Source organism: Tachyglossus aculeatus, chromosome X1 (genome assembly GCF_015852505.1).
Source record: "Tachyglossus aculeatus isolate mTacAcu1 chromosome X1, mTacAcu1.pri, whole genome shotgun sequence".
Taxonomy (NCBI): domain Eukaryota; kingdom Metazoa; phylum Chordata; class Mammalia; order Monotremata; family Tachyglossidae; genus Tachyglossus; species Tachyglossus aculeatus.
In genome coordinates, this window is record NC_052101.1 from 118,324,367 (window position 1) to 118,349,397 (window position 25,031).

Genomic DNA, 25,031 nt, shown 5'->3' on the forward strand with positions numbered 1-25,031 from the left:
GCTCCAGGCCTCTCAACCGGACCTAACGGTTCCCGTGTGGGGGCCCCGACCGGAAGTGGGGCTCGGCTCGCGGGGATCCCCCCTCCCCCCCACGTCGTCCCGCTTTACCTCAGGGAGGCAGCGGCTCCGGCCTTACGCGCCGCTATGTCTGCCAGCGCCGTGTATGTGCTGGACCTCAAGGGCAAGGTAGGGAGTCCCCAACGGCGTCCATCCGAGGCTTCTCTTCCTTCCATCTGCCCGATCTTTTCGGGGATTAACCGAGGCTTCGCGCCCCCGGCCCCGGTCACCGGTTGGGCCCGAGGCAGGGCGTCCCCTGGCCCGTTCAGGGAAGCGCGGGCAAGAAGCAGCACCAAGGCCAAGCCTCCGTTGCTTCACCGCGATCATCATCATCAATCGTATTTATTGAGCGCTTACTATGTGCAGAGCACTGGACTAAGCGCTTGGGAAGTACAAATTGGCAACATATAGACAGTCAATCAATCAATCGTATTTATTGAGCGCTTACTATGTGCAGAGCACTGTACTAAGCGCTTGGGAAGTACAAATTGGCAACATATAGAGACAGTCAATCAATCAATCAATCGTATTTATTGAGCGCTTACTATGTGCAGAGCACTGTACTAAGCGCTTGGGAAGTACAAATTGGCAACACATAGAGACAGTCCCTACCCAACAGTGGGCTCACAGTCTAAAAGGGGGGAGACAGAGAACAAAACCAAACATACTAACAAAATAAAATAAATAGAATAGATATGTACAAATAAAATAAATAGAGTAATAAATATGTACAAACATACATACATATATACAGGTGCTGTGGGGAAGGGAAGGAGGTAAGATGGGGGGATGGAGTTGGGGACGAGGGGGAGAGGAAGGAAGGGGCTCAGTCTGGGAAGGCCTCCTGGAGGAGGTGAGCTCTCAGTAGGGCCTTGAAGGGAGGAAGAGAGCTAGCTTGGCGGATGGGCAGAGGGAGGGCATTCCAGGCCCGGGGGAGGACGTGGGCCGGGGGTCGATGGCGGGACAGGCGAGAGCGAGGTACGGTGAGGAGATCAGCGGCGGAGGAGTGGAGGGTGCGGGCTGGGCTGGAGAAGGAGAGAAGGGAGGTGAGGTAGGAGGGGGCGAGGTGATGGACAGCCTTGAAGCCCAGGGTGAGAAGTTTCTCCCTGATGCGCAGATTGATTGGTAGCCACTGGAGATTTTTGAGGATCCGAAGCGAATTGTACCGGTTGTACTTTCCAAGCACTTAGTACAGTGCTCTGCACACATCATCATCAATCGTATTGAGCGCTTATTGTGTGCAGAGCACTGGACTAAGCACTTGGGAAGTACAAGTTGGCAACAGATAATAAGAATAATAATGGCATTTATTAAGCCCTTACTATGTGCAAAGCACTGTTCTAAGCCCTGGGGAGATTACAAGGTGATCAGGTTGTCCCACGGAGGGGCTCACAGTCTTCATCCCCATTTTACAGATGAGGAAACTGAGGCACAGAGAAGTGAAGTGACTTGCCCAAAGTCACACAGCTGACAGTTGGTGGAGCCGGGATTTGAACCCATGACCTCTGACTCCAAAGCCCGCGCTCTTTCCACTGAGCCACGCTGCTTCTCGTAGATAGAGACGGTCCCTACCCAACAGTGGGCTCACAGTCTAGAAGGGGGAGACAGAGAACAAAACCAAACATATTAACGAAATAAAATAAATAGAATAGATATGTACAAGTAGAATAAATAAATAAATGGAGTAATAAATATGTACAAACATATATACACATCATCATCATCAATCGTATTTATTGAGCGCTTACTGTGTGCAGAGCACTGTACTAAGCGCTTAAGTAAGCACTCGATCAATATGAATGAATGAATAATGAATGAAGGGCCGGGGCCGAGGGGGGCTGGAAACCCCACCCTGAAGTCGCTTTCCTCCCTGTGCCCCGCTTCATTCTGCCTCGTCATAATAATAACAATAATAATGGTGGTATTTGTTAAGCGCTTACGATATGCCAAGCACTGTTCTAAGCGCTGGGATAGATACAAGGTGATCAGGTTGTCCCACGTGGGGCTCACAGTCTCAATCACCATTTTCCAGGTGAGGTAACTGAGGCACAGTGACTTGCCCAAAGTCACACAGCTGACAAGTGGCGGAGCCGGGATTAGAACCCACGACTCCCGGGCCCGGGCTCTTGCCACTAAGCCACGCTGCCTCTTCATTCCGTTCTCCCTGCTACTGAGACTGTGAGCCCTATGTGGGATATGATGAGCTTGTAGCTCCTCCAGCGCTTAGTACAGTGCTTGGCATATAGGAGGCGCTTAACAGATCCCATCATTATTATTTGAATTTCTGCACAGAGTAGAGGGTGTGATTGGCGACCTGAAAAGGTTTTAAGGCGTGAAGAAAGAACCGGATCAGAGAACGTCTGTTCTTTTATTGTGCAAGTGACCTTAATTGTAAGCCAAACGGAGGGGGGGGTTAGGCATCTTTCAGTCCGCTGTCACACGAAGTTCCTGTTTCGAGGCTGATGAAATTTCAATGGATCTTAATTTTAATCTTAAAAGTTACTTGCAGTTTCTAAAGCCGCTTTGGGTCTCCTGGCTTTTGTCCGATTTTGTTGAAACGAGTGCCAAAGATCACTCTAGAGGGAGAAAGCAGTTAAATCATTAACTACATCTCCACCACTCTTTTATTTGGCCGAGGTGTTAAGGAGTGTTACCGAAGCTGCCAGAAATCGAGTCTAACATCCACAGCAGTGGAAGTTGGGTTAGTGAAGTTTGGGGGTGTGACTGCTTTTATTTTGTGAGAAGCAGCGTGGCCTAGTGGAAAGAGTGCTGGCCTGGGAGTCAGCCGGCCTGGGTTCCAATCCCAGCTCTGCCACTTGCCTGCTGGGTGACCTTGGGTAAGTCACTTCACTTCTCTGGGCCTCAGATGCCTCCTCTATAAAATGGGGATTCAATACCTGTTCTCCCTCCTGCTTAGATTGTGAGCCCCATGTGGGACAGGGACTGTCCAACCTGATAATTTTGTGTTTACCCCAGTGTTTAGTACAGTTCTTGGCACATTGTAAGTGCGTAACAAGTACCATATTCAATTCATTCAACTGTATTTATTGAGCACTTACTGTGTGCAGAGCACCATACTAAGCGCTCGGAAAGTACAATTCAGCAATAAAGTTGTTATGCTACCATCAAAAGGACAGTAGGAGCTCTGTCAGAACTAGAAGCAGATCAGCAGGAAGGAGCAATATTGTTACATCAGTTGCCTCACGGGAGAAGCTGTTCTTTAAGCAATTTTCCCCTCCAGTCCTTTTCTCTCTGACAGTAGCCATAATGGAAATGTTGCAAGACTATTTCTCTCCTTTTTTCCTCTAGGTTGCTCATGCTAAGTCAATGAAAGAAAAACACCCCTAACATTTGTTGACAACATTTAGGGGAAATTGCACCTAGAAAGAAAACCATTTGAGGGGGGACAAAAAAAAATATCAGAAGTGACATGGTAATGAGCTCCTCCTCTAGACTGTAAGCTCCTTGTGGGCAGGGAACATGTTTACCAACTTGTACTTGCCCAAGTGCTTAGTACACTCCTCTGAACAGTCCACAGTAAGCAGAATATAAATACATTATTTGTATTAATGTCTGTCTCCCCCTTAAGACTGTAAGCCCATTGTGGGCTGGGGATGTATCTGTTTGTTTATTGTTCTGTTGTGCTCTCCCTAGACTTAGTGCAGTGCTCTTCACCCAGTAAGCACTCAATAAATACAGTTGACTAAGTGTTCAATAAATATGATTGATGTTTGTCTCCCCAGTTAGAGGGCAGGAAATGTGTCACTTCTTCATTTTGTCTTTCCCAAGTGTCTAGTAGAGTATACTGTCAAGTGAGTACTCATTAAGCACTATTATTTCTACTGCCACTTGTTTCAAATTAAAACCTAATAGCATATATTTGTTCTGATTTAATTTACTGGAACAGACCAATCATCATCATCATCAATCGTATTTATTAAGCGCTTACTATGTGCAGAGCACTGTACTAAGCGCTGGGGAAGTACAAATTGGCAAAATATAGAGACAGTCCCTACCCAACAGTGGGCTCACAGTCTAAAAGGGGGAGACAGAGAACAAAACCAAACATACTAACAAAATAAAATAAATAGAATAGATATGTACAAATAAAATAAATAAATAAATAGAGTAATATTTATTCCAATGATTTCTCTAATCGAGAAGCCTCTCGCAGTCCAGCTGTTTTTTTAAAGGGGTGCTTCTGAAGCTAACCAAAATCTCTGCCATGCACAGGATCACCCAAAACTCAACTAATTTAAAGCCTGACAAAATGGTTTTTCATAAGAGAAGAGCTCTCTGTTCCCAGTGACTTTGGTGACTTGAGATGAGAATGCAGTCAAACCCTTTTTCTCCTTCAGGTGCTCATCTGCCGGAACTACCGTGGCGATGTCGACATGTCTGAAGTGGAGCATTTCATGCCGATTCTAATGGAAAAGGAAGAAGAGGGGACGTTGTCGCCCATCTTGGCCCACGGAGGAGTTCGTTTTATGTGGATTAAGCATAACAATTTGTATCGTATCCTTTTGGTGGAGTAACTCTGTGATTTTCAGATTTTTCCTGTCAGGTGCCCTTTTGACATTGGACTAGACTTTACAGACCCTCCTGAACCACCTAAAGCCACAGTTTCCCAAGGCCTCTTGCCCTTTTCCCTCTCTCCTTTCTCGACTCCTGGAAATTATTAATGTCTACCCGAGACTTGGCATTCCCTTTCGTATCCCTGAGTCCCATTTGCTGAAAAGTAGACTGTTGTCCTGAAGCGTTACAATCCAGGTTCAGAGAATGGATTGGGAAAAAAAATTAACCATAAAAGTAAAGATAAATGTTGAAACAAATTTTGAGTGGCTAAAAAAATAACATTGAGTAATTCTTACATTTCTTCCCGCTTATGAAGGCTGTTGGTTATCTGCTTGACCTGGTTTTGTTCTGTGGGACATAAATGAGAATGAAGGTTAAAAATGAACATGATACAGCAAGCTCATCCAAAATCTGGTTCAAGAGCATCGAACTGTGTTCCGGTCAACTGTGACTGTCATGTAGCAGCTAGTAATGTCGTCCCCTTCATTCATTCATTCATTCAATAGTATTTATTGAGCACTTACTGTGTGCAGAGCACTGTACTAAGCACTTGGGAAGTACAAGTCGGCAACATATAGAGACAGTCCCTACTCAACAACGGCTCACAGTCTAGAAGGGTGAGACAGACAAAACAAAACATGTAGACAGGTGTCAAAATTGTCAGAATAAATAGAATTATAGCTATATGCACATTATTAACAAAATAAATAGAATAGTGAATATGTACAAGTAAAATAAATAGAGTAGTAAATCTGTACAAATATATACAAGTGCTGTGGGGAGGGGAAGGAGGTAGGGCAGGGGGATGGGGAGGAGGAGAGGAAAAAGGGGGCTCAGTCTGGGAAGGCCTCCTGAAGGAGGTGAGCTCTCAGTAGGCTTTGAAGGGAGAAAGAGAGCTAGCTTGGTGGATGTTCGGAGGGAGGGCATTCCAGGCCAGGGGAAGGATGTGGACCGGGATCGACGGCGGGACAGGCGACAGCGAGGCTCAGTGAGGAGGTTAGCGGCAGAGGAGCGGAGGGTGTGGGCTGGGCTGTAGAAGGAGAGAAGGGAGGTGAGGTAGGAGGGGGCAAGGTGATGGAGAGCCTTGAAGCCAAGAGTGAGGAGCCTTTGCTTGATTCGTAGGTTGACGGGCAACCACTGGAGATTTTTGAGGAGGGGAGTGATGTGCCCAGAGCGTTTCTGTACAGAGATAATCTGGGCAACAGAGTGAAGTATAGACTACTGCACTAGCCTTCTCTCTCATCTCCCATCCTCGTGTCTCTCTCCACTTCAATCCATACTTCATGCTGCTGCCCAGATTATCTTTGTCCAGAAACGCTCTGGACATATCACTCCCCTCCTCAAAAACCTCCAATGGCTACCGATCAATCTGCGCATCAGGCAGAGACTCCTCACCCTGGGCTTCAAGGCTCTCCATCACCTCGCCCCCTCCTACCTCACCTCCCTTCTCTCCTTCTACTGCCCAGCCCGCACCCTCCGCTCCTCCACCACTAATCTCCTCACTGTACCTCGCTCTCGCCTGTCCCGCCATCGACCCCCGGCCCACGTCATCCCCCGGGCCTGGAATGCCCTCCCTCTGCCCATCCGCCAAGCTAGCTCTCTTCCTCCCTTCAAGGCCCTGCTGAGAGCTCACCTCCTCCAGGAGGCCTTCCCAGATTGAGCCCCTTCTTTCCTCTCCCCCTCGTCCCCCTCTCCATCCCCCCGCCTTACCGCCTTCCCCTCCCCACAGCACCTGTATATATGTATATATGGTTGTACATATTTATTACTCTGTTTATTTATTTATTTATTTATTTTACTTGTACATTTCTATCCTACTTATTTTATTTTGTTGGTATGTTTGGTTCTGTTCTCTGTCTCCCCCTTTTAGACTGTGAGCCCACTATCGGGTAGGGACTGTCTCTATGTGATGCCAATTTGTACTTCCCAAGCGCTTAGTACAGTGCTCTGCACATAGTAAGCGCTCAATAAATACGATTGATTGATTGATTGATTGATTGACTGAAGCGGGGAGAGACTGCAGGATGGGAGATCAGAGAGGAAGCTGATGCAGTAATCAGTAACCCTTGCTTGTGCTAAGATGGTTAGGGGCTTTAACCAGCAAACTTGGGCATGAGGAAATACTGTTTGATGGAATTATTAAACAAGAAATCAAGTTAAGGCCTAGTAAGCCCAGAAATGTAAAAGATCTTTCAAGAGAAAATAGACATCTCCTGTAACTCAACATTGTTGTGTTTTATCCTTTAGGAATATAGTCATGTATTCTTCAGAAGGATTTAGTAATGGCAGTACCAGTTGCAGGTAGTGAAAGAATGAGAAAATTAAAAAAAAAATACGTGACATTGACAAAACAAGCACCTGTTTGAAAAAAAATTTCCCCATACTCACATTTCTCATCAATCAGTGGTATTTATTGAGCACTTACTATGTGCAGAGCACTGTTCTCAGTGTGTGGGAGAGTACAGTGAAACAGAATTAGCAGACACGTTCTCTATCCATAACGAGCTTACAATCTAGAGGGAAACATAGTACAAATGAAGAGAGTTTCATTCTTGGTCTAGCACAGTAGATTGTGTTTGTGGTGGGGTGTTGTATTTTTTTTGGCGGTGGGGGGGTGATGGGACGGGACATCACTTTTCTTACCCAAGCAGGTGTGAATTTTTGGTTTTGTGTTTTTGTGCTTTGTGAGCCTCCTGATAGCCCTGGAATAAATAGTTCATGTGATTGACAGCTACCACCCAGGGTTCCTGCTCTCTACCTCCTGCCAGCTTGCCTGAACTCTAGAGATTGTTAAGCAGTTTCTTAGGGCGATGGGAGGACAAGACTGGAGCTTGGAAAATCCTGAATAGCTAACATTAATCAGACTGACATGCTAACATTATAAGAACGAAAGAGATGCCTTTTAATGGGGTCAGACCAGTGGCTCCATGCGGTTTCATGTTCTGACTTCCAAGAAGCAATTAGATTGTAAACTCCTTGAGGGCAGAAAACCTACTTGTATGTTTCTAAGGGCTCAGTCCGTTGCTCTGCACACAGAAGGAGTGCCAGTAAATATCAGTCAGTCGTATTTTATCGAGCACTTACAGTGTGCAGAGCACTGTAATAATAATGATGGTATTTGTTAAGCGCTTACTATGTGCCACACACTATACTAAGCACTTGGGAGAGTACAATATAACAGAGCTGGTAGACATGTTCTCTGCCCACAGTGAGCATACAGTCTCTACAGGCAAGCTTACAGTTTAGAGTCTACAGGCTAAATATGATGATAGACTTCGATCGTGAATCCGTGGGTGGATTCACCTATTAATCCTGACCTATTAGTGGCATTTCAACACTAAGAAATCCTAGCTTTTTCAGTCTGTCCTCGTAGGGAAGCTTTGCCACCCCCAGATCATATCAGTTGCTCTTTTCTGGACATTCTCCAGGCCTTTATGTCAGATTTGTAGAATGGCAAAACCTTGCCTTTTATGAGGATATGTCACATCCAAGCTGTCACCAAAACCTGCCGGTCTCAGCTCCGCAACATTGCCAAGATCCGCCCTTTCCTCTCCATCCAAACTGCTACCCTGCTCATTCAAGCTCTCATCCTATCCCGTCTGGACTACTGCACCAGCCTTCTCTCCGATCTCCCATCCTCGTGTCTCTCTCCACTTCAATCCATACTTCATGCTGCTGCCCGGATTATCTTTGTCCAGAAACGCTCTGGGCATATTACTCCCCTCCTCAAAAATCTCCAGTGGCTACCAATCAATCTGCGCATCAGGCAGAAACTCCTCACCCTGGGCTTCAAGGCTGTCCATCACCTCGCCCCCTCCTACCTCACCTCCCTTCTCTCCTTCTACTGCCCAGCCCGCAACCTCCGCTCCTCCACCGCTGATCTCCTCACTGTACCTCGTTCTCGCCTGTCCCGCCATCGACCCCCGGCCCACGTCATCCCCCGGGCCTGGAATGCCCTCCCTCTGCCCCTCCGCCAAGCTAGCTCTCTTCCTCCCTTCAAGGCCCTGCTGAGAGCTCACCTCCTCCAGGAGGCCTTCCCAGACTGAGCCCCTTCCTTCCTCTCCCCCTCGTCCCCCTCTCCATCCCCCCATCTTACCTCCTTCCCTTCCCCATAGCACCTGTATATATGTATATATGGTTGTACATATTTATTACTCTATTTATTTATTTATTTATTTATTTTACTTGTACATTTCTATCCTATTTTATTTTGTTGGTATGTTTGGTTCTGTTCTCTGTCTCCCCCTTTTAGACTGTGAGCCCACTGTTGGGTAGGGACTGTCTCTATGTGTTGCCAATTTGTACTTCCCAAGCGCTTAGTACAGTGCTCTGCACATAGTAAGCGCTCAATAAATACGATTGATTGATTGATTGATACCCAAATGCTTAATACAGTGCTGTACACACAGTAAGCAGTCAATAAATATAGTGGAATGATTATGGGACTAGAGGTATGCAACTCCGTAAACATTACCCTGGCTCTCCAGCACCAAAATCTTCATTTAGGTTTGATTGCCAAATGTTGGGTCTGAAACCCAATTTTTTAATCAAAAACAATTTCTCACAAAAATGCATTTGCCTAGTACTGGCTTGGTAAAAAAGTTTCATGAGAATTCAAATAGTATCAATTTATTTCTGTCCATAAAAAATTTCCCCCTTTGTTTTACTTTGAAGGACACTGCCGTGTGTTTTTTTGTAGGGGGGAGCGGGGGGGTTGATGGTATTTGTTAAGCACTTACTCTGTGTCAAGCACTGTTATAAGTACTGGGGTAGGTACAGGTTTATCAGGTTGGGTATAATCCTTGCTTGGCTCAGTGGAAAGAGCCCGGGCTTGGGAGCCAGAGGTCCTGAGTTCTAATCCCGGCTCCACCACTTGTCAGCTGTGTGACTTTGGGCAAGTCACTTAACTTCTCTGTGCCTCAGTTACCTCATCTGTAAAATGGGGGTTGAGACTGTGAGCCCCATGTGGGACAACCTGATTACCTTGTATCCCCCCAGTGCTCAGAACAGTGCTTGGCACATAATAGACGCTTAACAAATGCCATTATTATTATTATTAAATGGGGCTCACAGTCTAAATTAGAGGGAGGAGGCTTCAATCCTCATTTTACAGTTGAGGTAACCGAGGTCCAGAGAAGTGAAGGGACTTGCCCAAGGTCACACGGCACACAATTGGCAGAGCCGGAATTAAAATTCAGGTCCTCTGACTGCCAGACCCGTGCTTCTTCCACAAGGCCATACTGCTTCTCATGCTTGATGTGCATATTTAATCTGTATTAATAGTGGGTTAGGACTTCAGTGGAGCTTCTGAAGGTATATGGTTTCAAACTTCTCTTCACAGAAAGTAATGTTGATTTTTTTTTTCTTCAGAATATGCTATTCACTTTGAAAACTCCTTAACAAGCTTATAGTTGTTGCAACTTCTAAAAAGAATGCCTGTGTATCCCTGGTGTTTTCATTTCTTTATAAAGTGGTTCAGGTGAGTATAAAATCACTGAGCCATTCTTTATTTCAGACTGCTGTATCCCAGTTAATGCCTCTTAAGTGGTTCCGTGAAAATAGAAGTATCGGTCTCCCTAGGAAATAATGTAAAGTGCATTAGTGTGTTACCAGCATCCCAAAGTAATTGATCAAGATAATACAGATATGTAAATAAACTTATCAGCAGTATATAGTTGCATGATCAAAAAGCAATGAAAATACGTAGCAGCATGAAAGATTTTTGAATTAGATGCAAGAAACTTTCAGTCTTATCCTTCACACCCTATTCAGCAAAGAGGCACCTTGTGCTAACATATTGGATTGATCGTAGAGTGTGGGCCTGGTACCCAGAAGGACCTGGGTTCTAATTCTGGCTCCACCACTTGTTAGCTGTGCGACCTTGGCCAAGTTCCATTCCATTCAGTCGTATTCAGGGGAAGCAGCACGGCTCAGTGGAAAGAGCCCGGGCTTTGGAGTCAGGGGTCATGGGTTCAAATCCCGGCTCCGCCACCTGTCAGCTGTGTGACTTCGGGCATGTCACTTCACTTCTCTGAGCCTCAGTTCCCTCATCTGTAAAATGGGGATTAAGACTGTGAGCCCCACATGGGACACCCTGATCACCTTGTAAACTCCCCAGCGCTTAGAACAGTGCTTTGCATATAGTAAGCGTTTAATAAATGCCATTATTTATTTATTTATTTATTGAGCGCTTACTGTGTACAAAGCACTGTATTGAGCACCTGGGAGAGTACAGTATAACAATGAGACACATTCCCTGCCCACAACAAGCTTACAGTCTAGAGGGGGAGGCAGACATTAATATAAATTACAGTCATTTAACTTCTCTGTGCCTCAGTTCCCTTATCTGTAAAATGGGGATTAAGACTATGTGGGAGAGGGACTGTGTCCAACCTGATTATCTTGTATCTACCCCAGCGCTTAGAACAGTGCCTGGCACATAGTAAGCACTTAACAGATACCATTACTTTATTATTATCTATGCTAAATAGAGTTCATTATCTTTGCTATAGAACTGCTATTTTCTAATGCTAAATCGAGATGGACTTTAATCACTTTATTCAGGTCAATCAAAATACTTCATAGGTTGAGAGGAAAGGTGTTCGAGCCAAAATAAACTTTGCAGGATTTTCTGAAAGTGAGAGAGCCCATAGGAAATCCCGGCATTAAAATTCAATAGCCGCATTGCGAAAGGGAAGCAGCGTGGTTTAGGGGAAAGAGCACGGGCTTGGGAGTCCGAGGTCACGTGTTCTAATCCCGCTAACGCCACTTGTCAGCTGTGGGAATTTGGGCAGGTCACTTCACTTCTCTGTGCCTGTTACCTCATCTGTCAAATGGGGATGAAGACCGTGAGCCCCACGGGGGACAACCTGATGACCTTGTATCTCCCCCAGCGCTTAGAGCAGTGCTTGGCACATAGGAAGCCCTGAACAAATCCCATCGTTGTTAAACAGCGCTTTCTTGAAGAGCTTTGTAGAGTTGTGAGTTTTGTTTGTCCGCTAGGCGGCAGTGCTTCCAAGCCCAGAATGTACATTTCAGCTCCGAGGTTCATTCATTCATTCAATCGTATTTATTGAGCGCTTACTGTGTGCAGAGCACTGGACTAAGCGCTTGAGAAGTACAAGTCGGCAACATATAGAGACAGTCCCTACCCAACAACGGGCTCACAGTCTGGAAGAGGTCGGCCATTCTGTCCTGGCTGCAGGTCTCGGGAATGCAGGGCACTCAAAGGGGGAAGGAAAAGGAGAGCCACTCATTTAATCGAAGGAGTTAAAGGGGAATAAACGGTTTGCCAACCTCTCCACTTAGGCGGGAGCCCCGCTCTAGTTGTTTTTGCCTAAGTAGTATCTCTTTAATTCTGCACCATGTTTAAAGAGCTTTGAATTCACTCTATTCCAGATTTCTGAGTTGATTCATTTTAGATTTAGACCGAGAAGATCCATCTGTATGGTAGTCAGTCTTTGGCAAGCTGTACTTATGTCAGAAAGGTAGGAAAGAACGAATTAGTGTTGCTGATTCACCTGGAGCCACTCCAAGTAGGAACCTTTCCTCTACCCTCCCTCTTCGCCCCGCATCCAAGTCTGCTGTGCACACAGTAAGCGCTCAGTAAATATGATTGGATTGAATGAATGAATGCACTGAGCAAACCTGTCATGCTGGGGACCAAACTGACATTAGTGAGTATTGATCTTTGCAGGCAGGGCTTATGTTTTTGGAGCCACCAAGCCCGGCTCCAGTAACCCTGACCTTGACCCTAGTGGAAAGAGAGCTCAGGCCTGGGAGCCGGGAGACCTGGATTCCAGTCCCACCTCTGCCACTAGTCTGCTGTGTGACCTTGGGTAGGTCACTTATCCTCATTGTTCCTTAATCTCTCCATCTGCAAAATGGGGAGAAGATATGCAGTCTGGCTTATGTCTTACAGGCTCCCAGTCTGTGGCTGGTCTGGATCACCTTGTATCTAGCCTAGTACGCAACATAGTGTTTACTAAGTATGATTGTTATCACATCCTTCCAATTCACAAGCTGAATTTCGCTCCCCCTCTCGCAAGTTTCAGAAGGGGAGCTGTCACAGGAAGGACCCCCAGGGCAATCAGGAGCCAGGAAAGAATAGGGTTTGCATCAGTGCAACCTAACATTTGTGAGCCCCCTGCCATGTTGTATTGTGACAGAAAATAGTGTTGGATCCTCCTAAATTGAACTGGACAAGTAGTTTATCCTTTAGGGCTATTACAGATTCTGGGGAAATTTTTTTTTTAAAGCTGCTCTTAGGTGTTCTCTTGGCATGAGAGGACTGTGTCCAACCTGATTAACTTGTATCTACCCCAGTACTTAGAGCAGTGCTTGGCACATAGTAAGTGCTTGAGTACCGTAATTATGATTGTGAGAGGCTGCTGAGTTGGTACACCTTTTTTAAGGCTCTAATAATGATGATAACCATCATCATCATTGTATTAAGTGCTTTCTATGTGCCAAGCGATACAATACAGTCAGATCAGATACACTCCCTGACCCTCATGGGGCTCCCAGTTCTAAGGAGGGGAGCGAGGAGAGAACAGTTATTTAACCTCCATTGTTCAGATGAAGAAATGGAGGCACAAGGGAACTTGCCCACAGTCATGCAAGAAGCAAGTGGTGGAGCTGGGATTAGAACCCAGGCCCCTTGACTCTCAGTTCTGTGCTCTTTCCACTAGGCCATGGCTCTGTTTAATCAATTACCTGAAAATTGTTGCCAGCCCGGTCATCCTTAAGGAGTTTAGTCTGGGGCGAGCAAGAAAGTACCCAGGCTTTGGGGGCAAATAACCCTGGTTGCTGTGTAAATTCCTTTTTGTGCCACTCACTCCTTAAGCAGCTGGACACTTCGGCATCCAACAGAAACTCCTTACCAACAGCTTTAAAGCACTTAAACCGTGCCCCCTTACCTCACCTCTCTACTCTCCAACTACAACCCAGCCCACACACTTTGCCCCTCTAATGCTAACCCTCTCACTGTGTCTCAAACTCATCTATCTCGACTCTCACCTTTTCGCTCACGTCCTGCCTCTGGCCTGGAACGCCCTCCCTCTTCATATCGAACAGACACTTACTCTCACCCCCTTCAAGGCCTTATTGAAGGCTCATCTCCTCCAAGAGACCTCCCTTGACTAAGCCCTCTTTTCCTTTTCTTCCATTCCCTTCATTCATCCCCTGCCTTCCAGCCCCACAGCACTTACGTACATATCTATAATTTTATGTATTTATATTCATTCATTCAGTCATATTTATTGAGCGCTTACTGTGTGGAGAGCACTGTACTAAGCGCTTGGGAAAGTACAATACAGCAATAAAGAGTGACAGTCCCTGCCCACAATGAACTCAGTCTAGAGTTGGGGAGACAGACATCAATACAAATAAATGAAATTACAGATATATAGATAAGAGCTGTGGAGCGGTGGGGGGTGGGGGGGAAGAGCAGAGGTGGGGAAGAGCAAAGGGAGCAAGTCAGGGTGACGCAGAAAGGAGTGGGAGATGAAGAAAAGTGGGGCTTAGTCTGGGAAGACCTCTTGGAGGAGATATGCCTTCAGTAAGGCTCTGAAGGGTGGAGGGGGGAGAGTAATTGGCGGATTTGAGCAGGGGTTAGGGGTTGGTGGCTAGCCAGGCGAGATCGAGGCACAGTGAAAAGGTTAGCACCAGAGGAGTGAAGTGTGCGGGTTGTAGGAGAGAAGCGAGGTGTGTCTGTCTCTCCTTCTACACTGTAAGCTCGCTGTGGGTTGGGAATGTTTGCTATATTGTATTTTCCCAAGCATTTAGTACAGTGCTGTGCACACAGTAAGCGCTCAATAAATACTAGATTGACTAACAGTCCCAGATGGGCCATGTTTCCAAGAAGCTGGCAATTACCTAATACATTATTGTTAAAATAGTGCAGAAGGAAATGCAGTTGATGAGTAACAATAATAACAAATTCTGGTACTCGAGAAGCACTTTCTATGTGCCAAGCGCTGTACTCAAGATAATCAAAGATAATCAAAGTGAACCCAGTTCCTGTCCCTTTTAGGGCTCACGATCTGAGTAGGAGGGGGTAGTGTCCAACTATATGTATAATTGTTCATGGGTAGGACTTCCACGGGGGCAAGGAGAAGAGTGGTCTGAGATGAGTGGGGCAGTGGGGAAGAGACACACGTCATTCCCATACACTCGTGCTGGTGATCTCAAGTGAGAGGGAGGAGCGAGCGAGAGCGAGAAAGCTAGACACAGAGAGACAGGTGTAGCTGAGGCCTCCGATTCCCTGCCTCTCCTGGCCTCCTCATTCAGCTTGTGCTCTGCCCTGAAGAGGCGACCGCTGCAGCTGGGATTGCTCTCCCAGATTTCGTAGTCCATCGTTTAGCCCCGAGATGTACAATCTGTAGCATTAAGCAATCGGTTCTGTGTGCCAAGTAGCCCCCTGGAGAGAGCATTCTATGAGAGCAGTGCCCACCCTGGGCCCCCAGTGCAGAGCACAAACTGACGGGGGCTGCCGAGAGAAGCGTGGGAGGTGTTGGCCGAGGCAGCTGTGTGTGAGTGACGTTCCTCCTTTCGTACCTTGTGGGGGCCAGCCCCACAGGCCCCATATCCTGCCTCCTTCTGCATTCCCAAGTCTCTTTCCCGATCAGCTTTTAGCCCATTATCTATCAATCAATCAGTGGGGTTTATTGAGCGCTTACTGTGTGCCAAGCACTTGGGAGAATACCAATCATCCCCACTTCTGGCTGGAGCCACCCAACCTGGCAAGTGAATAATAATAATGGCATTTATTAAGCACTTACTATGTGCAAAGCACTGTTCTAAGCACTGGGGAGTTTACAAGGTGATTAGGTTGTCCCACGGGGGGGCTCACAGTCTTAATCCCCATTTTACAGATGAGGTAACTGAGGCACAGAGAAGTGAAGTGACTTGCCCAAAGTCACCCAGCTGACAAGTGGCGGAGCCGGGATTTGAACCATGACCTCCGACTCCAAAGCCCGGACTCTTCCCACTGAGCCACGCTGCTTCTCTAAGTGAAATGGGCGGTGGGTGTGAATAGCTTGCCTTGTTCCACTGTTTTGCCAAGGTTGGTCCCAGGTTAGAGAGTGAAGGTGACTTACAGGAGTTAAAACGTTACAAAATAAGTGAATCTGCAGAAACACGGCCTGGGAGGAACTGTGGCATTTCGGAAGCTGGTAGAAAATGGCACAACTGAAGAGGAGGCATTTTCGTCAGGGTGCGAGGAAAGAAATCCAGGACCGCCCCTTGCCGAGCTGGTCTTGGGAAAGGCAAAGGTGCAGCCATTGGATCAAAATTTCTGCCAGAGGTGTAGAACTTCCTATATTCCCTGGTGCAGATCTGCCCAGCTCTGGAAACAGAGGCACAGCTTCTGGGGAAATTGCAGGAGCAGCGATTGGAGAGTGAAAGTGCTGAGTAAAAGCGTCAGTGGCGTTTGGTTGGATAAATGGCAGAGGCAAACCTAAGGATGGGCCAGTGCTAAATGTTTGGCGGACCGAGGCTCGGTTGAGTGGGGGGCTTAAAAGAGAAGAGCTCCTTGCTGCTGTGGCTGTTTCGCTCCTTAAGCCCCCTCCCCCTTAGCCCGAGCCCAGGAGACCTTGCTTTGTTCTCTTCCCCCAGTATGCCGGCAACATGGAAGGAAGGAGGCAGAGAGATTCCCACAGGGTCTGGAGTCGCTCGGAGTCTCGGGGTTCTGGCCCTCCGCCCTCAGGGGTCTACCACTCCCGCAGGGAGGGGCGAGGTCCAGGAATATATAGCCTTTAGTGACTGCCTGGAGCCTAAGTGGTCTCTCTCTTATCGTTGTAGGTGTTTTCTGAATATTTCAAAGAGTTGGAAGAAGAGAGCATTCGAGATAACTTTGTTATTATTTATGAATTGTTAGATGAACTCATGGATTTTGGGTATCCTCAAACTACCGACAGCAAAATTTTACAAGAGTGAGTACTCGCAGAAAAATGCTATTGGCTTTGCTTAGGAATGTCCTCGTCTCTCCCAACGGTGGAAGGGGTGTGGGGGGGGGGGGGGGGAGTGAGTGGAAGGAAGGGATGATAGGATAGCCAGTGCATTAAAAAAAAAAAAGTCAGCTATCCCCAGTTTGCTCCCCTTTTGGGGTAAGGTGCCCCTGGTAGGGAGTAAAGGAGGGAAGAAAACAGATGTGAAATAAAATTTCTCACTTACCATGAAGTTATATTTCTATTGTGCAGAAGAACTGAACGTCATTATCAAATGCTGATAAGCCCGGGATTCACCGACCTGTCAACTGGCACATAGTGGCTGCAGTTCTCATCATTAAGGCCCTGGTGTCAGATGAGGGGAAGAGAGTCAGATGGTAGTCCAACAAGCTGTTCTTTCAAACACATGGCAGTCAATGATATTGACTGAGTAGTCAATCAGTGGTATTTATCGAGCACTTAATTTGTGCAGAGCACTGTACTAAACACTTGGGAGAGGGCAATGTCAGAATTAGTAGACACATTCCCTGCGCATAACGAGTTTACAGTCTAGAGTGCTTACAGTGTGCAGAGCACTGGTCTAAGCGCTTGGGAGAGGACAGCTCAGTAGAGTTGGCAGACCCAATCCCTGCCCTCAAGGAGCTGACAGTCTAGTGACCAAGTGGCGCAGGGCTGGCTGTGTTACAGATAATCCCCCTCGAGAGCCGGGTATATGACATTTACATTCCATTTCTGGTTTTCCCCTGCCTTGCATGTACCCTCTACGGGGCTGGTTTGTATTGGAGAGCCACACATTGAGTGGGTTTTGAAGCACTGCAGAAGCCAAGACTTCCTTATATGACCAAAATATTTCTGTTCACATTCTTTCAGCCCATTCCCTTTCATTGGCAGAGACTTCGAATTTCGTGTGTTGTTGCAATAGACCTGGGTAAACAAGCGACTGATTTTTTTAATTTCCTGGAGTTTGTGATTTTAGGATACTTGGAGTCTTGCAAGCTTCCTTTCTTTCCACTCGGGAAGCTCTTAACATTAAGCAGATGACTGAAGTTGCCCTCTCTGTGATTTGTGTTTTTAATGCTCATTGTTTGGTTGTAAAGATACATCACCCAAGAAGGCCACAAGCTGGAAACTGGGGCCCCTCGTCCACCTGCCACTGTGACCAATGCCGTATCTTGGAGATCCGAAGGGATAAAGTATAGGAAAAATGAGGTGTTTCTGGACGTCATTGAGTCAGTCAACCTCCTGGTGGGTTTGAATTTTTGGTTTTGGGTGCAGTGGGGTGTTTCTGTTGTTGTTTGTTTTGGGTCTTTTGCACTTTCAGCAGGATAAGTAGCAATTGAAATGACTGGGTTTATCGAGAATCGGCAATCCCAAACCCCACCCCTTATAGGATTAGATGAATAAGCAAGAGGTGCCAGTGTCCCTCTGAATTTCAATGGATTTTAAAATTGCGATCTCTAGTTCACATTTGAAGAACAAGAAAAATCCCTGACCCACACTCCCTTCTTCCAGTCTCTAACTGAATAAAACACCCTCTGTTCTGCTCAGGATTGCCTCCAAGATGAAAAGCAATCTAGGAAAACAGATAATTGTTGGGCGGGTGGGGGAGAATCATTTTCCTCAGCCATGTGCTTAGAGTGTCCTGAAATTGGGTACGTTAAAATGTCAGAAAGTGAGGAGCCATCATAATTGGGCATGCATGCACATGTATTGCAATCTTGAGTTTAGGCTCATGCAGGTCTCTCTGAAGTGAGAGAGAACCAGGCGCAAGTGGATTTGGTCACATTGTATTTTTGGATGTGGACATGATACAGTGTGTGCTTACCAGCAGAACTGTCCATTCTTTAAGGGAATCACATGCTTGATGATTTCCTCTTTTCTGTCATTTTTCCCTTCCTCTCCCTGAATTTCCTAGCCTCCTTGCACTCTCCCTGTTGTGTTCCCTTCATTTCTCTCTTCCTGCCTCTCACCTCCTTTTCCCCGATCTATCTCCTTTCCCCCTGCCCTAATCTCTTCTGCTCTCTGTTGCCCATCTCCTCCCCCTCTCCTCCTGTTTCTGTACTTTTTAAAAATCTCCCTATACCTCACATTTCCCTCCTCTTTTTGTTGATTTCTTCTCCCACTGTTCCTTTCCTGTCCCCTTTCTCCTCCCCTCCTTCCCTCTTTTCCCAGTCCCCCAGTTTTCCTCCTTTTGGTTGTCTTCAACTCCTTCCCCCACATCTCACCCCAGGGTCAGAAATGGGACCCTAGTGTCTCCCTGACTCCAGATTGAGGGTGGAGTGACAAGAGTCCAGCATCTGCCAGGAGACCCAAATCGGGGTGTTTTCTTGGGCGTCCCCAGGATCTGAACAGGGGCTCGGGTATCCTCCTGCAACCTCAGTTCTCTGACAGGAGGGGAACTGCCAGTTTGGCCTGTCAAGCACCAGGGCTGGAAGGGACCAAGGGGACTCTTGGATCCTGCTTTCACACTGGAAGGGGGGAGTAAAGGGAGTCTAAAGAGGAGACTTCATGAGTCGCCACCAGGATCAGAAATGGGACCCAGTCCGCTGTCAGTTTCCTGCAGTCCCCTTCTCAGCAGGAGTTGGGCCCAAAATAGCACTTCTTCTGCCTGAAGACTAGGGCTGCAGGGAAGCAAAGGGATGCTTGGCTCCCTTTTCAGACTTTAGTGGTAGCTTTTTGCCACCTTGAGCCCCTTCCAGAATCTGAAATTTAGAATGGGAAAGGAAGCACGGTGCATGCCTTTCTGGGCTGAGCAGGCCCAATAAACTACAGACCATGGACTCGGCTAACACCCCACCCCCGCCACACACACACAAGTAATGTTGGCTTTACTGTTGATGCACACATGCGCTGCACAACCCCGTTCCATTTTCTGGGAATTTTCACTTTCAATTTCTTGGTTTGTCTAGCAGAGAACAGCTCCTCAGCTGACCTTCCTTAGTAAAAGTCAGAGAATTTTTTTCTGCCGATGAGAGCCCTTCTTGTGAAGCACGAAACATGCTGGTGGCGACAGCGAGGTGGGGAGGAGGGGCGGTGAATAATGCGGAGTTTTATGCCCAAGGGAAAAGGCTTTCTCATCCTTTAGGCAAAAACAACAAAAAAATACAGCAAAGGTTTCCCAAACTACAGGAGAGAATTTGCTTTTTTAATTTATTTTAAATGCCCAAGTGACTCTCTAGTCTCTCTACTCTTAAACTTCACATCTACCCGTTATTATCCCTGAGGGATTAGAAATTGGAAACAAAGAACGAAAATGACCTTTACGGTGTTCACAGTTCAACACTCCGCCCGCTGACCTAATCTTTTCATTAAGTCGACTCTTCCGTGTCCTGACACTGAAATTTAACTTGCAAAGATTTGTTTAGTCCTGAAAGGCAGACGTTAGCTCGAACTACTTCTGGGAGGAGAGAACTTCCTCTTCCTACCTTCACCGGATTAGCAGAAGGTTTTGCGGCGTTTGGGAATTGTCTCTCCGGCCAGATCTCGATGGTTTTTCACTGCCTTGTTCTCTCTTTGTTTAGGTCAGTGCGAATGGGAATGTGTTGCGTAGTGAGATAGTTGGATCCATTAAAATGAGAGTATTTCTCTCGGGAATGCCAGAACTGCGTCTGGGGTTAAATGACAAGGTTCTGTTTGACAATACTGGGCGTGAGTATATATATATATATATATATGTAATATATTCATATTGCAATACGTGACTTACTGACCGTGTGTTTTCAGTGTTCTGGCCACTAGGGGGCACACCAGGCAGGGTGGCGGCCAGCGTCTCCTTCACTTCTAGTTTGGGGAGAATAATGATGGTAGTTGTTAAGTGCTTACTATGTGCCAAGCACTGTTCTAAGCGCTGGGATAAGTACAAGGTAATCAGGTTGTCCCACATGGGGCTCACAGTCTTAATCCCCATTTGACATGAGGTAACTGAGGCCCAGTGAAGTGACTTGCCCAAAGTCACACACTGACAAGGGGCGGATCTGGGATTAGAACCCATGGCCTCTGACTCCCAAGCCCGGGCTCTTTTCCCCTGAGCCACGCTGCTCTCTATGGTGAAGACCTTTCACACTATAATAATAATAATGATGGCATTTATTAAGCGCTTACTATGTGCAAAGCACTGTTCTATGCGCTGGGGAGGTTACAAGGTGATCAGGTTGTCCCATGGGGGGCTCACAGTCTGAATCCCCGTTTTATAGATGAGGGAACTGAGGCCCAGAGAAGTTGTGACTTGCCCAAAGTCTCACAGCTGACAAGTGGCGGAGCCGGCATTTGAACCCGTGACCTGTGACTCCAAAGCCCGGGCTCTTTCCACTGAGCCACGCTGCTTCTCTAATAATAATGATGGCATTTATTAAGCGCTTACTATGTGCAATGCACTAGAGAGTTTGTGTGCAGCTTGCCCCTTGGCTTGATGGAAGCTCAGTATTTCCATCCCGAGTGAAGGCTTATATGATTAAAACTTCCATAGGGAAATCAGAACTAACTTGGCTTTAGAAAGTGTTTGAGAACATGGACAGCAATATCGTTTGAGCTTTACATCTCATGCTGCCGCTCTCTCTCCCCCTCTCTTTCCCTCTACCTTTCTCCCTCTCTTTCTCCTCTCCTCCCCACCGGCCTTTCTTCTCTCCCCTTCTCCTCTCCTAACCGGCCTTGCTTCTCTTCCCGCGCCAGTGCCCCACACCGGCCTGTCTCCCCCCCTGCCCCACACCAACCTTTTCCCCTCTTCCTTCCCTCAGCTCCTGACCTTTCTCCCTCTTCTTTTCCCCACACCTCGACCTTTCTCCCTCCCCACACCCCCCAAACTGGCCTCTCTCCCATTTTCTTTCTCCCCTACCCCCCACAGGGCTTTCTCCCCCCCCCCCCCCCCACCTCCTGGCCTTTCTCCCTCCCACTCTCTGCCCCATCTAGTCACTCCATACCACAACTATTACTAATGACTTCTTTATCTCAAATATTCTTTCTCAAGCCTAGGGATTTCTCCAGCTTTACTTACTACCTCATTTCTCAGTTCATTTGTCTATACACAAGGGAGGTTGTCATGTGCTACACAGACCCAGCTATGTTTCTGTTATTTAGCAACTCCCAACCTCCCAGCATTCATGAAGCTAGACTAAGTGACTTGCTGCTAAGAACCAGTTTGGATTCGGTGCATCTTGTTTTCCCCTCTGATTTGTATAGCATTTTCCTGACAGATTTGGGTTTTTGTGATAAGATCCTTTGCAAACAAGTTTGACTCCAGTGGCATATTAAGCATAATAGGCCATTAACTAAATCAGGAACTGTGGCAAGTGCAGTGAAATCAATCAGTCATATTTATTGCGTGCTTTCTGTGTTCAGGGCACTAAGCACTTGAGAGAGTACAACACAACAATAGAACAGACACGTTCCCTGCCCACCATGAGCTTAGAAGGGCACACTTCCTCATTATTGACCTTTTGCCAAAAGGAGTAAAAATCCCTTTTTCTTAGACTTAGAGAACACGAGGCCTCTCTTCCCTGTAAAACTTGAGTCCTGCATTTCCATTCATCAATCAGTCATATTTATTGAGTGCCTACTGTGTGCGAAGCGCTGAACTAGGCACTTGGGAGAGAATAGTCCAGTGGAGTTTGTCAGTCTAGAGGAGGAGACAGACATTAAAATAAAGTTCAGCTAGAGGAAATGGGAGAGTGTAAGGATAAATTTGTAAGTGCTGTGGGGGGTAGGGTGAATATCAAGTTCTTAAAGGGTGCAGTGCCATGTGAATAGGCAACCCAGGAGGGGAGAGCAAGTAGGGGAAATGAGGGCTTAGTTGGGGAAGGCCTTAGCAACTGACAAATGTGTTGAAAGATCTGTTCTGCTCTAATGCCGGTATTGGTACCGTACCTCTGGCCAAACATTTTTTTTAATAGGTGGGAAGAGCAAGTCTGTGGAATTAGAAGATGTGAAATTTCATCAGTGTGTCCGACTCTCTCGCTTCGAAAATGATCGAACAATTTCTTTCATTCCTCCTGATGGAGAATTTGAACTCATGTCGTATCGCCTCAACACCCACGTAAGTTTGGTCATGAACTTTAGCGTGTTCAGCTTGGTGAAAAAGTTTAAATAGCAATCCTCCATCAGTGGTATATATTGAGGACTTACTGAGTGCTAGGTACTGTATGGGCGTGTACTAGCCCGTTGTTGGGTAGGTACCGTCTCTATATGTTGCCAATCTGTACTTCCCAAGCACTCAGTACAGTGCTCTGCACACAGTAAGTGCTCAATAAATATGATTGAATGAGTGAATAAGACTCAAATTTCTTTCCTGCAATTTAATGCGGAAGACAGATATAAATTATTTACAGGTAGTAAAAGCCAGAGGAAGAACCAAGACAAACCAGGAAGCAGGACCAACATCAGGACAAAACAGCTGAACAAATAATTGAATGTAAAGATAAATACATAAGTAAAACATTCACGGATACATAAATATTGAGGATGGGAAGAAAGTGCATTAGTGCCAAGGATGGGCATCGGGCGGATGGGACTGGGGGGTGTTGTGAATTGGGGAAGACTTCCTGGAAGAGGTGGGATTTTAGGAGGACCGTATTAATGGGGAGAACTGTGGTCTGACATATTTAGAGGATGGGGCAGGGGTTCCAGGATGGGGGCCAGGGGGCCAGTTGAAACCGAGGTATAATTAGGAGAGCAAGAGAGGATCAAAGAGTGTGAGCTGGGATGAAGCGGATAGAGAGACCCACTAGGTAATCAATCAGTAGTATATATTGAGTGCTTACTGGGTGCCGAGCACTGGACTAAGTGCTTGGGAGAGGACAGTGCAATAGAGTTGGTAGACACGGTCCCTGCCCTCAAGGAGCTTACAGGCTAGAGAGAGGAGTTATAGCTAAAGCTGGTGGAGCACCTTGAAACCAGTGGTAAGGAATTTCTGCTTGATGTGGAGGAAAATGAGTAGCCATTGAAGATTTTTGAGGGATGGAACTATGTGGGCCAAGAGGCACTGCAAGATGATGTAATAATAATAATAATGGCATTTATTAAGCGCTGGGGAGGTTACAAGATAATCAGGTTGTCCCACGGGGGCTCACAATCTTAATCCCCATTTTACAGGTGAGGTAACTGTGGCACAGAGAAGTTAAGTGACATGCCCAAAGTCACATCGCTGACAATTGGCAGAGCCGAGATTTGAACCCATGACCTCTGACTCAAAAGCCCGTGCTCTTTCCACTGAGCTACACTTCTTCTTGTAGGCAGCAGTGAGGTGGGGAGAAGCTGGGAAGCAGCGTGGCCTAGTGGAAAGAGCACAGGCCCGAGAGTCAGAGGGCCTGAGTACTAATCCCAGCTCTCTCAGGCAAATTGCTTAACTTCTCTGGGCCTCAGTGACCTCATCTGTAAAATGGGGACTCTGAGCCCCGTGTGGGACAGGGACTGTGTCCAACATCATTAGCTTTGTATCTGTCCCAGTGCTTAGTACTGTGCCTGGCATATAGTAAGCACTTAATACCATTTAAAAAATAAATAAAAGCTGGAGGTGGGCAGGGCAGCAGAGAGGCTTATACAGTAGTTATTTGTTATTACTCTAAAATTGAACTCAAAATGCTTTAAGGGATTGCAAAAAGTAAAGTTCCTACCTAGAAAGAGAAGAAGCAGATACCATTTTCAGTGGTTCCGTAGACTGAATTGAGGTATGGGGTGTCTATGATTGGTCCAGAGTCTCACAGTAGAAGATAGAAGATTGAATCCGGATCTCCTGATTTCCCCCCCACCCGCCGATGCTCCCATCTCATTACCTGGACAGGGAACTCGGTGGGAGTTTAGCTTCCAGCAGGCGGAAAGGTTCTCATGGCTTCCAGGCAGGAATCCTTAGCAGCGAAGAGCTATCTTCCACTTTTCTGGGCCCGCCCAGGGTGGGAGATGCAGTGCCTTTTCTGGTGGCTGTGGGAAATGATAGCCAGGAGAAGAGCATCATTGGCAACCTGACTGCCAATGGTATTAGTGCAGAAGGGTCAGCCACGGTTAGCAAGTAATTGATCATTATTTACTGACCTCTTACTACGTGCAGAGCACTGTACTAAGCACTTGGGAGGGGACAATATAATAGAGTGGGTAAATCCCTTCCCTGCTCCCAACAAGCTTACAATCTAGAGGGGGAGACAGGCATTAATATATATAAATAAATAAATTACTAATGTGGACATAAAATGCTGTCGGGCTGAGGGAGGGGTGAGTAAATGGTGCAAATCCCAGTGCGAGGGCGACCCAAAAGGGAGCGGGAGGAGAGGAAATGAGGGCTTAGTCGGGGAAGGCCTCTCAGAGTTGTGCTTTGAGTGATCGTGTATCGGGTATGAAGGAGGAGGGAGTTCCAGGCCATTGGCAGGATGTGGACGAGAGGTTGGCAGCAACACAGGTGAGATGGAGGTACAATGAGTAGGTTGGCGTTAGAAGAGCAAAGTGTGTGGGCTGGGTTGTCATAAGAAA

At 46.7% G+C, this 25,031-nt stretch overlaps 1 protein-coding gene across 1 annotated transcript in view; it reads left to right on the forward strand.

Annotated features, from left to right (window-relative positions):
• The first annotated feature begins 6 nt into the window (after positions 1-6).
• The window catches only part of AP1M1 (adaptor related protein complex 1 subunit mu 1), a 32,372-nt gene continuing 7,347 nt past the window's right edge, over positions 7-25,031 (forward strand). Inside the window, exons 1-7 of the mRNA XM_038772129.1 lie at positions 7-186; positions 4,416-4,572; positions 10,044-10,111; positions 16,435-16,565; positions 17,678-17,825; positions 20,102-20,228; positions 22,466-22,608. Coding sequence (XP_038628057.1) covers positions 145-186; positions 4,416-4,572; positions 10,044-10,111; positions 16,435-16,565; positions 17,678-17,825; positions 20,102-20,228; positions 22,466-22,608 — 816 coding nt within the window. The 5' untranslated portion in view covers positions 7-144. The remainder of the gene's footprint in view (positions 187-4,415; positions 4,573-10,043; positions 10,112-16,434; positions 16,566-17,677; positions 17,826-20,101; positions 20,229-22,465; positions 22,609-25,031) is intronic.